Genomic DNA, 15,967 nt, shown 5'->3' on the forward strand with positions numbered 1-15,967 from the left:
GCTTCTAACAAAAGGGGTCTGGGAAAGGTTTACTGAGGTGCAAGTGTACCTCCTCTCCAATACCAGGTGAACACATTGCCAATTGGGTTGACACAGATCTTTGAAACTATCTGGACCAGTCATGCATGTAGGAATCCAAGCTTTAATGAAACCGACATGCCATCATTTAAAAACAAATGAATCACAAAGTTAAACAAATGGCTTAATACTTTACAATACCCGAAATATCTATACGACGTCCCCATCTGCAATATTGGCTCATAAAATTATCAGACCTCTATCTGCTACAATTCTAAACTCTCAGCTGTGCAGCACACTTGTACAACATGATACCTCCCAAAGGCAGGCCACATCATGAAGAAATCCAGTCACGCCACACACATACTTTTCTCCCTCCCCCCTTCTTGTAAGTGGCTTAGTAAAGCCAATTAGTAAAGTTTTGGCTTATATATATATATATGTGTGTGTGTGTGTGTGTGTGTGTGTGTGTGTGTGTGTGTGTATATATATATATATATATATATATATATATATATATATATATATATATATATATACACATATATATACACACACACACACACACACACACACACACACAAGTGCTGTCAAGCGATTAAAATATTTAATCGCGATTAATGTCGCGACTGTCATAGTTAACTCGTGATTAATCGCAATTTAATCGCACATTTTTGTCACATGAAAAACCATTGTAATTCTCTTATCAGCATAAAAAAGTGAATGGGCTTGCTTTGTACCAATGGTTTTTTTTTTTTAATTGCGGAGCATAACACGTCTTGTCACAGCCACTGCAAAGTCGGGCTGGAGCCGCCAATGGGAAAACGAAACCTAAGCCGAGCACCATGGCTCTTCGTCCCGAGGCTAGCGCGCCCTGCCCGCGCTGGTTCTTTGGGAGGAGGGCAGAGGACTCTGGCTGTGGGGGGCGTGGCATTACAGTCTAGCTGCTATCGTTTTTCTAAGCAAAGTCTCTGTTCCAAGTTCCCGGCAGTTTCAAAATCTTATGAAAAACCTACATCATGTCACAGAGCGTTAATCTCACGATAAAAAAAAATTATCGCCGTTAAAATTGAGTCAAGTTAATGCGACATTTTTGACAGCACTAATATACACATACACACACGGCTTGAAATTCGCGGTGGTCCGGTCGCCTGAGGCGACTTAATTTGTTATTTGGCGGGTAATTCCTGTCACTAGCCAGCCCGGCTGGCTAGTTGAAAATAAAAAATATATATGAAGCGAAGATTCAGACACACCGTCAACTAAAGCCGCCACATATTAAGCGTGTGCCGTGTCTGTGTTAATCGATGTGTTTATCGGCAGGACGGAAAATACCAAAGAATTCCGAATCATATCGTGTACGAGTCAGGCTGTCTGTTTTTTCACTACTGCACATGCATATAACGCATCTCGTTGAATATCACGGTAATCACGTGTAGTATTGGACCAGGTGGGTGGAGCACAGAAGCACGGCAGGCCAGAACGGAGTTCTCAACGAACTATTTATTGCTAGCTTTTCAGCTTTTTATCACTTCCCAGCCGCACGCGCGCGCACACGTGTTCTGGTTGGGGAGAGAGAGCTCCCTTTCTCTGCTCTCCTCTCCTTTTAAAGGGCGCGGTCACTGGGGAAGACACAAACACGGGTTAATCCCCATCGGGTGCAATGATTCCACCACTTACCTTCCCTGACTCCGCCCTCCATTCACAGACCGATGCTTGGCCACGCCCCCCGCTGCCACATCACGTTATCAAATTCAATAGATGTGGCCACATTATCGCCCATTTAAACACGTGTGGGTTTTTTTGTTGTTTACATCTACATCTGCCAAAGCTACGTTGCGATGTGGAATTTTCTGAAAGGTGTACAGAAACCGCCAGAGACGGGGACAAAGCGACCTCGGTCTGAAGAGGAGAAAAAGGCCGCCGATAAAGCATACGAGAAGGAGAAACGACAAAGGACTTATAAGCAAACATGGGAGCAGGGTAGGCCTTGGCTGCGATACGATTTTTATGGAATAATTAATTTTTTTCAAGTTGATTCCTAGTCAATATGAAGCTCCTAATGCTTTCTCTCTCATAAATGGTTAAATACAGAAAGCATGTTGGACATATTTTGGGTGTGATAGTCATGATAGTAAGTATATTTGTTTTCAATACTCATACACCAAGTTGCCAAGTTTTCCAATATATTATTATTTATTGATATTATATTATGGTGCTCTGTGTTGTTCTCATTTATGTATTTAACAACAGTATCAAAATACTCAGGTCTTGAAATAAATGCACATTAGTCATGAACAATGGTAATTACTCACTTTTGCGTTATTTTTGACAGAAGTAAAATTCATACATGAAGAAATTTTGGTTAGTTGATTTTCTGTTTGGCTAGTTACTGTACTTTGGAAGGCAACTAGTCCGGCTGGCTGGTGAAAAGATATATGAATTTCTAGGCCTGACATAAACACACATACATACATTATCTGTAGCCGCTTATTCCTGTACTACAGGATCACAGGCAAGCTGGAGCCTATCCCAGCTGACTATGGGCGAAGGCGGGGTACACCCTGGACAAGTCGCCAGGTCATCACAGGGCTGACACAGAGACAGACAACCATTCACACTTAGTCAATTTAGAGCCACCAATTAGCCTAACCTGCATGTTTTTGGACTGTGGGGGAAACCGGAGCACCCGGAGGAAACCCACACAGACATGGGGAGAACATGCAAACTCCGCACAGAAAGGCCCTCGCCGGCCACTGGGCTCAAACCCAGGACCTTCTTGCTGTGAGGAGACAGTGCTAATCACTACACCACCGTGCCACCATATTATATATTCATTCCCCCTGGGAACTACCCATTTTGTTTCAGGTCACTTCAGTAATAACAGTAAAATTCTACTCAGTACTTTTGTTTTGTGAGCAGGGTGTTGAACAATACAAAAAGTCTTGCCTCATAGTAACTGCGTACAGCATTGCAGAAAGCTTCATCGGCTACAATCTGCGTCTCTCCTTTCAGGAAGGCCTGAAATCTGTCCTTCACCGCCTGCAGCTGCTGTTTGTTGAGCTGAAGGGGGGGGGGGGGGGGGGGGGGGGGGAAAGACAAGGCATGTGACAATTTGTTTAATAACAGCAAAGAGGCCCATTAGATTTCAGTAATCCTCAGTAATGCTCAATGCCTAATAAAATATGTATGAACATATTAACTGCTTTGACAAAGTTAGGTCGAGTAATGCTAATGTATACAAAATAATTCTAATTGCACAAAAACCCAGCCTGAGCCTTAAGGACTACGATGACTGCGGAAGAACACTGAGGCGTTGGTCATATGGGGATTTCAAGAATTCTAGTATAAAAGACTGCAGCCCACATTCCAAGCACAAGATTAAAAATAAGTACTGAAGAAGTGTATTAATAGTGAGAACCAGTGGAAATGGTAATAGCAGCTTTGACAGTGATGCTTGCAGGTGCTCTGCAGATCAGTGTGAAGCAAGTGCTTATGGGACAAAAGTACAAAACAGGTGCTTCAGACAATAAACACTTCGGTAGTAATTCATCTTTGAAGTACAGTACACCAAGAGCTGCTCCTTTAAACGCATTCTCATCTGCACCTACTTTAAGTGCTTGATCTAGTAATCAAATATACCATGCACTGAGAGGCTCTGGTTTAAATTATGGATTCTCTCAGGTGACTGGCATAGTATTGTTTTGTGAGAGGCACAGCCCTGAAGAAAACAGTACAATGCCAGTCACCAAAGAGAATCCATAATTCCCGGTACCGCTTAGTGCATGGTATATTTGATTTCTCCCGCTCATCAAAAAATTCCAAACTAAGTGTTAAGATTGAATCTCCGCAAATTCACTGGAGGCCACCATGTTTGCTATTTACATTGGAGCGGCCTTCAATCTGTGCATGTGCAATGTACCATGCTATCGCCTGCCTCGCTAGGCATGATCATGATACATAGATCTACACACACAGAAATGCTCGCGGAGCCACAGCTATGTCTCAAGTTGGCCGTATAGCTTGAAATTGTGACAACAGTTCATGATATATCCAGGACACACCATGACTGACTTGCACCATACCCATTTTGTTTTTTAATTTTTGACATCATGAGATAGATACAGTGCTTAAGGTTGAACTATTAGGCCGCGTGATCCGTCCTTGGCCAATCCCTGCATGGGAATTTTTTGATGAGGGATATAAAACTGAATTGCTAAACGCACATTTCTCCTCTCAGACTTCAAATTCAGCATCAACTCCTTTCCACATTGTATTTATGCCCAAATACAGGGCAATTCCATGTAAATGTCAACCTCACCATGCAAAAATAAAGCATCCCAAATTTCAAACTAAACAAACTAAATAAATAAATACATACATACATAAATAAATATTTTGATCACCTAATATGTCACTGTCAGTCTTTCTTATAATGTAAAACCCAAGCTAAAATCAACTTTGATCATGTACAATTCTATATTATTGCCACAAGCCACAGAAATGTATGCTAAAATCCACAAAACAGCAAAACAATAGCCATCCTAAATATTATTTAAGAACTTTGATAGTTTTAGCTGATATTTAGAGAGTTTTTCAAAGGGTTATGGTGGTTAAATTGCTGATTTTCTAAACATATGCCATGTCTATTTCAGACACGTCACATCCATAACGGAATTTCGTCACATCCATAACGCTGACTTTTCCTTCTGAAACTCTGCATGAAATACAAAATATTTTAAACAAAGATTTTTTTAATATTCACCTTGGACCCCTCTATCAAATGGATATCTCCATTTCGACATTAGGTTTACAATTTCACAGAGTTTGATAAAAATGTACAGTCACCCAAGAAAAGTGATACTTTTTCTGTCGCATCCATAACGCATCTTTTATTGACGTTTTCTGGCATGCCCCAGATGTACTATGGGAATTGTTCTTGTTCTATCACTTCTCCAGTATGGTACAGCCTTAAAATATGCAACACCTGTTTAAATACTGGGAGACAATAAAGCATGCACTGGGTCATGTGTTGCCATTTTGAGTTCAAGTGTCACGTCCATAACGCTGGAATTGCTCTACAGTCAGCTTTGTGTAATACTTCCTCCCCTGCCTTGTTTATCCTGGGGAGAATGTGAAGTCTCCACTGGAGTAGCACTAATGTGGACTACAGACAGCAACAAGTCATTAAGAGGTGCAATCGAGCACTGGGCAAGGAGAATGGCATCAGCAGCCAGATACCGTGTACCATTTAATCCCTACAAGCCTGCCATTCACTTCAGAGGTCTCTCTCTCGCTCCCCCCTCTGGATTTTCACCTTCTTTCTATTTAAAGAAAGATGCCCATTATGAAAACATTTTTACACTCCTTCAAATAAAAGGTCTTTCTGCTTTTTTTACATTTCAACAATATATTCATCATGATATACGAGGTCTATTTTGACCAAAAAGCTTCTTTCTAATATTTGTGGGAGAACAGCGAATTTTGAGGGAAGCCAAGACTCATTCTACCCATAAACCATGTGTATTTGAACCTGCTATATGATCCTATGCATACAGTTCATGTGCCATGTACACAGCAACACGCGTGTTTCTATCATACATACGCATCATGAAAAAAGTTAGAAGTCACTTAAGTGAGACTGACTGCACATTCCATTTAATATGCTAAAATCTAAACACACAGCAATGGCAAGTTTTGCACCCAATTTTAAAACCAGGTGTAAATTAGCAACAGGAATCATCATCCCCCCCAAAAAAAAAAATCAGATAGAAGCACAAGCTTTGAAAATGTGCTGAAATGTATTTAACTATTAAATAAGACTATTACGGGGGGGAGACATCCAAAAGGTGCAGCATTCATGAAAGAAATAAGATGTTCTAAAAATTACTGGATTCAATATCTAAAATAGTTAAACACAAAAATGCACTACAGTATGAATTTTGTGTCTCTTGTTTTGGGTATGGAGCACATACATAATAAAAACTCGTACTTTTTTTTGATGGCTCCATTTACGGTCCCCTCACAGCAAGAAGGTTCCGGGTTCGAGCCCAGCGGCCGGCGAGGGCCTTTCTGTGCCGAGTTTGCATGTTCTCCCCGTGTCTGCATGGGTTTCCTCCAGGTGCTCCGGTTTCCCCCACAGTCCAAAGACATGCGGTTAGGTTAATATGGGACGGCCTTGGGCTGAGATGCCCTTGAATGAGGTACCTAACTCCCAACTGCTCCCTGGGCGCTGTTAGCATGGCTGCCCACTGCTCTGGGTATGTGTGCGCACGCACTCATTGCTCATGTGTGTGCGGGCATGTTCACCGCTTTAGATGCAGAGAGGAATTTCACAAGTGTGTGTTTCTTTCTAAATAATATTGGCTGGCTTTGAGTGGTACAGTATATCATATATTCCATTCAGCTAGCATGATACTGAACTCGTCTTCAACTCATTCAATATCATGCTAACTGAATAGAATATATTTGATATACCAGGAAAAAAAAGCCAGCCAATAATATTATTATTATTACTACTACAACATACACATTCCTTTTGGGTGTTCAACGCATTTTTCTCTTTCAAAATTCTGTCAAAATCTTCCATATTTAATGAAGCAAACCTGGCAGCCATATTTGTTTACAAATTGTCACAGTCACTCGCTAGCGCGAAAGTTTTACGTCTCCAGCATGTGACATCATGTTGTCTTGACAACCATGCGATATCAAACCATATTCATCGCTCATTCTCCATTGGGTAGAGTGATGTAATACACGTAGGATAAGCGAAATGCTAACAATATTGCATGCTATCAAACCAAATAAATGAAACCCGCTAGAAGGGAATAGAATACGTGCCTTTATTCCATCAAATGAGTGTCCTGTATGTATAATAATGAACTATATTGGCTGGCAATATCCAGCTGGTCCCCAGGTGCTGCAGTTGACCTTAATTAACTGAACGGTAAGTTCAAAAGTATTGGAAACACATACTACTCCTGCATCAAGTCACCTTCTGCACAGAGTCTCCTCAAAACAAACGTCTAGAAAAGAGTTGTGATACAAAGATGGACAAACGTGCAACCACAAGGCGATACTCTTCACTTCTGATTCTTTGGCACTTATTTAAAACGGGGCTGTTAAGAACTCAAAAGTAAGACAATATGTGCAAGAAAGGAATGTTCATAAATGTCAGAGAACCAGGATGTATTAAGGTTTCATTTTAACCCACTCAGACAATAATAATGTTTTAAGTCACAATTATGATTCAACCCCGATAAAGTGGCTTAACTGAGCTCTTGTCTCGTCCTCTTTTTTCACTCCTCTACCATTTTATTTTGCCACTTCCTAGGCATGAAAATCCTCAATATTGTTATGGCAACATCAACTACAGCACGGTAAGCCAGCCACCCATAGCATATTAAAGATGGCATGGCTGTTCTTTATCAGCATGAAAGCACAAAAACCTCACTAAAAAGCAGTAACGCTCACAATGGGCAAACACCACACTTTCCACTCTTTAAATGATTGCAAATTCAGGGTGTCAAAAGATAAAATTGTAACCACAGGAGTGGCTATAAAATAAAATTAAATTACATTTCTGCCACAGAAGTTATAAATTCATGATTCACTCCCTCCTTCTCAATTTAGGAATGGTGAATTTTTAGGCAAAAAGTACATATTCAAATAGGTTACATGTTACAAAGCATCACTTTCAAGACTGACTTCTGCTGTAGGAAGCAAACGGGTGGATTCTTAGGCCATGTACACACGTAGCCGGGTATTTTTAAAACCGAACATTTCCCCCCCCTCCGTTTATAAAAACGTTTTATCCACACCACCTAGTCTTCGAAAAAAATCCCTTCCACACATAACCGAACATCTGCGTTTTCAATCACATTCATAAGCATTCCAAACCTGTAGATGGCATTATTTCCCCAAATCCTACCCCCTAATCACATCAGAATAGCCCACTGTTGGCGTCACTTCCGCCTAAACATAAATCGGCGTCGACGATTTCGGCGAGGAACATGCCTACGTGGAGTGGTTAAGATGGGGTAAATCACCGACCGCAACGCTGTCCGTCGCCTGTGCTCTTGGAGCAGTAGTTGGGCTTCTAAAATTAAACACGTAAATAGCACCTGCACAATAATTAACACTTTCAAGGCACTACTCCGATCCATTACTCTTTGTCCATGCTTAATCTGGCTTCTGCAGTAAACAAAGGTCACACACTTGACGTCAGGGCAGATTTGTTGTCATTTTTTTGGCGCAGATTGTGACGTTCTAAAAACGCAAAACTCCGGTTATCTCTGCCTACACGAAAAGGCATACACGGAGTTTTCAAAAATCTTCACTTTGCCCGGAGTTTTTTTTAAATATTCGTTTTTGATGTGTTTTCATGTGGATGACAGGCCAAAACGTAGAAAAATATCTTCGATTTAGCAGATACCCGGCTACGTGTGGACGGGGTCTTAGTGTGGCAGGAAAAACAGCAAGGTGTACAGTAGTCGCTAAGCTGAACTACAATTTAAGACAAGTCTGAATGAAAGCTTTACTTAAAACCAATGGGTCTCAAAATGGGGTCTATCCGATTTTAATTTTTAGTTACAGCGGTGAATATCACAACCCAGTGTTATCAAAGTGCGGCAGCGGAGATGTGATCGAGCGTCACCTGTGGGCAGCGTGGAGTCAGGTAGAACCAGCAGGTAACACGAGGTTCACCTGCGTTTGATTACTGGCAACTTATTTGCGCGCACGTGTGTGTGTCTCTCTCGTGTTCTTGCAGGGAAGCCAGTAGACAGAGAGCTAAGCAATCCAACACTCTGTGTGTGTGTGTGTGTGTGTGTGTGTGTGTGTGTGTGCGCGCAGAATGAAGTCACTGAAAAGGGAAGAAGTTAAAGAAAAATAAAACACCTTGGTGTACTCAAGCTTGTCTCCCATTTCCTAAGAGCCTTAAACTGTTACACAGTGTTAGTATATTTACATTCTTGTAGTTATTAGCTCATCCGGCTGACAGGCGATGAGCTTATGCCATCATGTGTTGTCCGTCATCTGTCTGTTGTTGATTTTTATTCTTCTTGGCAAGAAGGTAGGTCTGCCTGTGGTGCATAGCTTAAAATTTGCATAATTGCAATTAATAATGAAGATATGGAGTAATTAAGCCCTAACGAGCAGTTTCCACACAAATCGCTTCTTTTCCCTCGATTCTTCACCAATTTCGATTCTTTCTGGCATGAAGGTAGGGGTACCTAGGGTGCATATAACTTCTACCCAGACTTGCTTAATTACAATTATTAATGAAGTTATGGACTAATTAAGCCTTAATGAGCAGTTCAACAAAAATTGCTTCTTCTCAGTCAATTCCTTGTCGTTTTGGATTCTTTCTGGCAAACAGGTAGGTATTCCAAGGGGGGGTGTGTGTGTGTGTGTGTGTGTGTGTGTGTGCGCGCGCGTGTGTGTGTGTATACACGTACAGTGCCTTGCAAAAAAGTATTCATCCCCATTGATGTTTGTCCTGTTTTGTCGCATTACAAGCTGGAATTAAAATGGATTTTTGGAGGGTTAGCACAATTTGATTTATACAACAGGCCTACAACTTTAAAGGTGCACATTGTTGTTTTATTGTGATACAAACAATTAAGATGAAAAAAAAAAACAGAAGTCTGGTGTGCATAGGTATTCACCCCCCCCCCCAAGTCAATCTTTCATAGAGCCACCTTTTGCTGCAATTACAGCTGCAAGTCTCTTGGGATATGTCTCTATTAGCTTAGCACACCTAGCCACTGGGATTTTCAGCCCATCCCTCAAGGCAAAACTGCTCCAACTCCTTCAAGTTAGATGGGTTGCGTTGGTGTACAGCAATCAAGTTATGCCACAGATTCTCAATTGGATTGAGGTTTGGGCTTTGATTAGGCCATTTCAAGACATTTGAATGTTTCCCTTTAAACCAATCCAGTGTAGCTTTAGCAGTATGTTTAGGGTCATTGTCCTGCTGGACCGTGAACCATCGTCCCAGTCTCAAACCTCTGGCCGACTCAAACAGGTTTTCCTCCAGAATTGCCCTTTATTTAGTGCCATCCATCTTTCCTTCAGTCCTGACCAGCTTTCCTGTCCCTGCAGATGAAAAACATCCCCACAGCATGATGCTGCCACCACCATGCTTCACTGTAGGGATGGTGTTCTCAGGATGCTGGGTTTGCGCCACACATGGCATTTCCCATGATGGCCAAAAAGTGCAATTTTTGTCTCATTTGACCAGAGAATCTTCTTCCATGTGTTTGGGGAGTCTGCCACATGCTGTTGGGCAAACTCCAAATGTGATTTTTTTTTAGCAATGACTTTTCTGGCCACTCTTCCATAAAGCCCCATTCTGTGGGGTGTACAGCTTAAAGTGGTTTTATGGACAGATACTCCCATCTCCACTGTGGATCTTTGCAGCTCCTTCGGTGTTCTCTTTGGTGTCTTTGTTGCATCTCTGATTAATGCCCTCCTTGCCCGGTCTGTGAGTTTTGGTGGGTGTCCTTCTCTTGTCAGGTTTGTAGTGGTGCCATGTTCTTTCCATTTTGCTATAATGGATTTAATGGCACTCCCTGGGATATTCAAAGTTGGGATATTTTTTATAACCCAACCCTGATCTATACTTCTCCACAACTTTGTCTCTGACCTGTTTGGAGGCTCCTTGGTTCTCATGTTGCTTGCTTAGTAGTGTTGCAGAGTCAGGGTCCTTCCAGAACAGGTTGATTTATACAGACATCATGTGACCGATCATGTGACCGATCATGTGACACTTTGATTGCACACAGGTGAATCTTAAATCAACTAATTGTGACTAACGAAATTAATTGGTTGGACCAGCTCTTATTTAGGGGTTTCATACAAAAGGGGGTGAATACCTATGCAGACTACAGGTTTCTGCTTTTTCATCTTAATTATTGTTTGTGTCACAATAAAAAAAAAAAAAAATAATAATAATAATAATAATAATAATAATAATAATAATAATAATGTGCACCTTTAAAGTGGTAGGCATGTTGTGTAAATCAAATCGTGCTAACCCCCCAAAATCCATTTTAATTCCAGCTTGTAATGTGACAAAACAGGACAAACACCAAGGGGGATGAATACTTTTGCAAGGCACTGTATGTATGTGTGCAATTCTCTCTCATATTATCTCATCTCATCTCTATAGGTGGCCCACTTTAGATCATTACTTCTGGAATGGAAAGGGCCGGAGTGAGCTACGCCATCACTGACTGTCTCATTAGACTGTTTTATAGGTCACTTGAATTCAATCGGGTTTCATCCAAAAAAATCAAAAAGTAAACTGTGGGTGGTAAAAGAGAGCAACCCCCCCCCAAAAAAATTAAAATAAATACAATTAAATGTAAAAACAAACAAACACCACCCCAGACATGAGCCAGGTGATCTATGAACAGGGCAACCTAGGCCAAGCCAATCAGGGCTGCACAATATATCGAAAAAGTATCGATATCGCGATATCATAGTTTGCGATACACATACCGCAAAAATTACTTAAATTTCGATAAAAGGCACATTTTTCTGTGCCGTCCAATCACATTTGAATGTCAACAAGCGCCGCGGGATAACTCCGCCCCCTATTGCAAAACAAGTAAAAGCCTTGTGGTGATGGCGGAAGGCGGGAGCAAGTGTGGTGAGACAAACTTGTGTGAGGAGGAACTGGTTTCCAAAAAAAAAAAAATGCACGTCTGCTATTTGGAAGTACTTTGGATTCAGGAGGGGTGATGTACTGCAAACTCAGATACTTTGCAAGACATGTACCTGTAAAACAGTGGTGAGGCGGCTCACTGGGACAAACACTGCTGTACAGAAGCATAAAAACATAAAACCGCGCTCTCTCTCTCACACACACACACACACACACACACACACAACCTCTCACTCTCTCTCACACACACTACCGCTCTCGCGCTCTCTCACTCACACACACCACTGCTCTCTCACCCGCATGTGTTAACAGATTGTGTTTGAGTTTATGATGAATCTGTGTCGCTCACCTTCATCTCCCGGGAGCCGCTGAAATTGCCATTTTGAATGCTTTATGTTAATCTAATGTAGTTTTCAGTTTTTTTGTTTACTTCAACTTAAGACATTTTCTGCTGCGCTCACAAAAATTAGGAGATTTAAAGATGATTGATGGACACCATTGCAGGTATAGCCATGTTTTTCCAATAAAAAATAATGCTGGAATGGAAGCGATGCATTGGGTGTTTTTTTTAAATGCTAGATACAGGGCAGAACGGCGAGTAGCGGTAAGAAAAACATTATATATTTAATTATCGTGATACATATCGATATCGAGATATTCAGTCATGTTATTGAATATCGCATATTTTTCTGATATCGTGCAGCCCTAAAGCCAATTACAAACTATCAAAATAACAAGAGGCAAAATCCAGAAGGCAAACATCACAGATCAAAATCGAAGGCTTTTGATTGAGATCAAAAGGTCTGGCATCATCGAAAGAATGCTCTTGAAGCAAGATGCTGCATTGCATGACCGACCACTATAAAGAACAGTGTGCGTTATTGGTGTGTGCGTGCGTGCGTGTAATTAGAAGTGTCGTGACTTTGACGAGGAATAGCTGCAGCTGCTGGGAAATGGAGTCCAGCCATTTTGGGAGGTTATGATGAATTCTTGGGAAGTGGAGTCACATAAACAGGCCCTAATGTGTTCTGTCAACTGAAAGTTCAGGAATATAAAGCTCTATGGCTTTAATAAATAGATAGAATATTATATATATTGTCATGAAACCGAGCTTTACTCAGGTAATCCAGTGCAATTTATTTTACAATTAAAATGGTCCCTGGTTGCAAAGAATTTTGAGAACCTTTGAATCTGTTACTTACACCTTAATCTCATGAGCAGTCCAACAAAACACCAGAGAGAGAGCGAGAAAGAGATGGTTAACTGCACATGTTCAGCCCAGTAATCAAACACACACACACCTCATGTAGCAAACAGAAGTGTCAACATTCCATAAAGTAAACCAATTACTGCTGCAGTTCATACTCTTACATCAGCATGACAACATGCACAGCTGAAGGAGAAAAATGTGAGAAATGTATGCAGTGAATGCAGGTTCAGCTCTGCCTCATGCAGCCTTTTTAACCAATACAGCAGATGGCACTGACAAAGCACACTCAAAAAACAAAACATAAGACGAGAGAAAACATATATACAGTGCTCAGCGTAAATGAGTGCACCCCCTTTGAAAAGTAAAATTTTAAACAATATCTCAATGAACGCCAACAATTTCCAGAATGTTGACAAGACAAAGTTTAATATAACATCTGTTTAACTTATAACAGGAAAGTAAGGTTAATAATATAAACTTGGATTACACATTTTTCAGTTTTACTCAAATTAGGGTGGTGCAAAAATGAGTACACCCCACAACAAAAACTACTACATCTAGTACTTTGTATGGCTTCCATGATTTTTAATGACAGCACCAAGTCTTTTAGGCATGGAATGAACAAGTTGGAGACATTTTGCAACGTCAATCTTTTTCCATTCTTCAACAATGACCTCTTTTAGTGACTGGATGCTGGATGGAGAGTGATGCTCAACTTGTCTCTTCAGAATTCCCTAAAGAAAATAATTTCTTTACACCACAAAGGTGAAGGCTACAAGATGATCAGCAAAGCTTTACTTATCACTCAGAATACTGTAGCAAAAGTGGTACAAAAATTTAAGAAAGATGGAACTGCAACCATCTCAGAGACGTCCAGGTTGTCCACGGAAGTTAACACCTCGACAGGAGTGTATTCTGATGAGAAGGGTTGAAGAAAATCGGCATGCAAGTTCACTGCAGTTATCTAAAGTAGAAGAAAGCCAAACTGGGGTGACAATTTCCTGTGACACAATACGGCGTACACTGCAGAGGAATGGCATGCATGGATGCCGTCCACGAAAGAAGCCTCTCCTAAAGCCCAGGCACAAAAAAGCCCACCTAGAGTTTGCCAGGGCCCATGCTGACAAAGATGAAGACTACTGGGACTCTATACTCTGGAGTGATGAGACCAAGATAAATGTTTTTGGAACTGATGGCTTCAAAACTGTATGGCGTCACAAAGGTGAGGAATACAAAGAAAAATGCATGGTGCCTACAGTGAAACATGGTGGTGGCAGTGTCCTTATGTGGGGCTGCATGAGTGCTGCTGGTGTCGGGGAGCTGCATTTCATTGATGGCATCATGAATTCACAGATGTATTGCTCTATACTGAAAGAGAAGATGCTATCATCACTCCGTGCCCTTGGTCGTCATGCACTTTTCCAACATGACTAAACACACATCTAAGGCCACTGTTGGATTTCTGAAGAAGAACAGGGTGAAAGTGATTCAGTGGCCAAGTATGTCTCCTGATCTGAACCCAATTGAACACCTATGGGGAATTCTGAAGAGACAAGTTGAGCATCACTCTCCATCCAGCATCCAGTCACTAAAAGAGGTCATTGTTGAAGAATGGAAAAAGATTGATGTTGCAAAAATGTCACCAACTTGCTCATTCCATGCCTAGATGACTTGGTGCTGTCATTAAAAATCATGGAGGCCATACAAAGTACTAGATGTAGTAGTTTTTGTTGTGGGGTGTACTCATTTTTGCACCACCCTAATTTGAGTAAAACTGAAAAATGTGTAATCCAAGTTTATATTATTAACCTTACTTTCACGGTACAAGTTAAACAGATGTTATATTAAACTTTCTCGTCAACATTTTGGAAATTGTTGGCGTTCATTGAGATATTGTTTAAAATGTTACTTTTCAAAGGGGGTGGACTCATTTACGCTGAGCACTGTAAATATATATCTCCATCTTTTATGACTAATGGGGAGTCCTTCTGGACAGAGCAATTATATCAGCAGCAACCTCCTCATCATTGCAACAACACTGTGGGATTGTCTGTTAGCATCCTGAGGGAGGAAGGAAACTGTCTGGTATGCTATGCCTATTCAGCCATTTCCTTATATTGTGTTCTGGGAGTTTGGTTGATATGGTAGTTAATATTTAAAAAAAAAAAAACCCTGGAGAAAAATGGAGACAGGAACCTGATCAGTGAGGAATTAAAAGAAGGATAAAAATAAGTATAAAAGCAAAGGAAGGGAAAAAATATTAGCTTTATTACACTGAGTAAGGAAGCCATATTTCAAAAGCTTAACTTCAATAGGCATGTCTTAAGATGCAATACTAAATGAGGCACAAACAGTACTTCTAGCAAATAAAACATACAATAGAATAAAATGAAAAGAAGCCTGCACCTTCTAGCATCAGACATGATTGGAGATGTACATTTTAAGAGCTCTACATCTAAATAAATTATTTGGACTTCCAAGTGACAAAACAGAAAATGATTCAAATTATTGCATTGCGGCACAGGCATTTAGCAGACAGACACTCTTATCCAGAGCGACATACAACGTACCCAGAGCAGCCAGTTGGGGGTTGGGTGTCATGCTCAAGGGCACTTCAGCCATTTCTGCTTGTCCAGCGAAATGAACCGGCGACCTTATGTTCCCAAAGCTGCTTCGCTAATCATTAGGGCTATGGTTTACCCCAGAGGGGGAATTATCTCCCAGAGGTCATGAATTCGAATCCCAATGAAGCCACAGCAACCCAAGAGAGCAAAACTAGCCATGCTTTCTATTCCCTGTCAAATTACAGCAACATTAGCCAATTGTAAGCGTCTCTGAGTTCACACGTGCAGTAGAAGGCGGATGGTACTTTTCTCCGCGTATGCTAACGCCTCAGAGTTTGAACAGATGCAGTTTTTGGGCTTCACTTGTTTCAGTGGAAGCACGTGTTGGCCATCACCATCCTTGACTGGTAGCTGTCACATGACAGGAGGGCTGGTGGGTGGGAACTGGTCAACACTAAATATGGGAGTAAGAATGAATGAATGAATCAATCAATCAACCAACCA

General features: G+C 41.0%; 1 protein-coding gene across 3 annotated transcripts in view; it reads right to left on the reverse strand.

The window, feature by feature from the left end:
• The window catches only part of cadps2 (Ca++-dependent secretion activator 2), a 364,308-nt gene that overhangs the window by 300,072 nt on the left and 48,269 nt on the right, over positions 1-15,967 (reverse strand). For all 3 annotated transcript variants that reach the window (XM_060914773.1, XM_060914772.1, XM_060914771.1), the window contains exon 2: positions 2,968-3,081. In XM_060914773.1, the coding sequence (XP_060770756.1) occupies positions 2,968-3,081 (114 nt within the window). The remainder of the gene's footprint in view (positions 1-2,967; positions 3,082-15,967) is intronic.

Source organism: Neoarius graeffei, chromosome 2, assembly GCF_027579695.1.
Source record: "Neoarius graeffei isolate fNeoGra1 chromosome 2, fNeoGra1.pri, whole genome shotgun sequence".
NCBI lineage: Eukaryota > Metazoa > Chordata > Actinopteri > Siluriformes > Ariidae > Neoarius > Neoarius graeffei.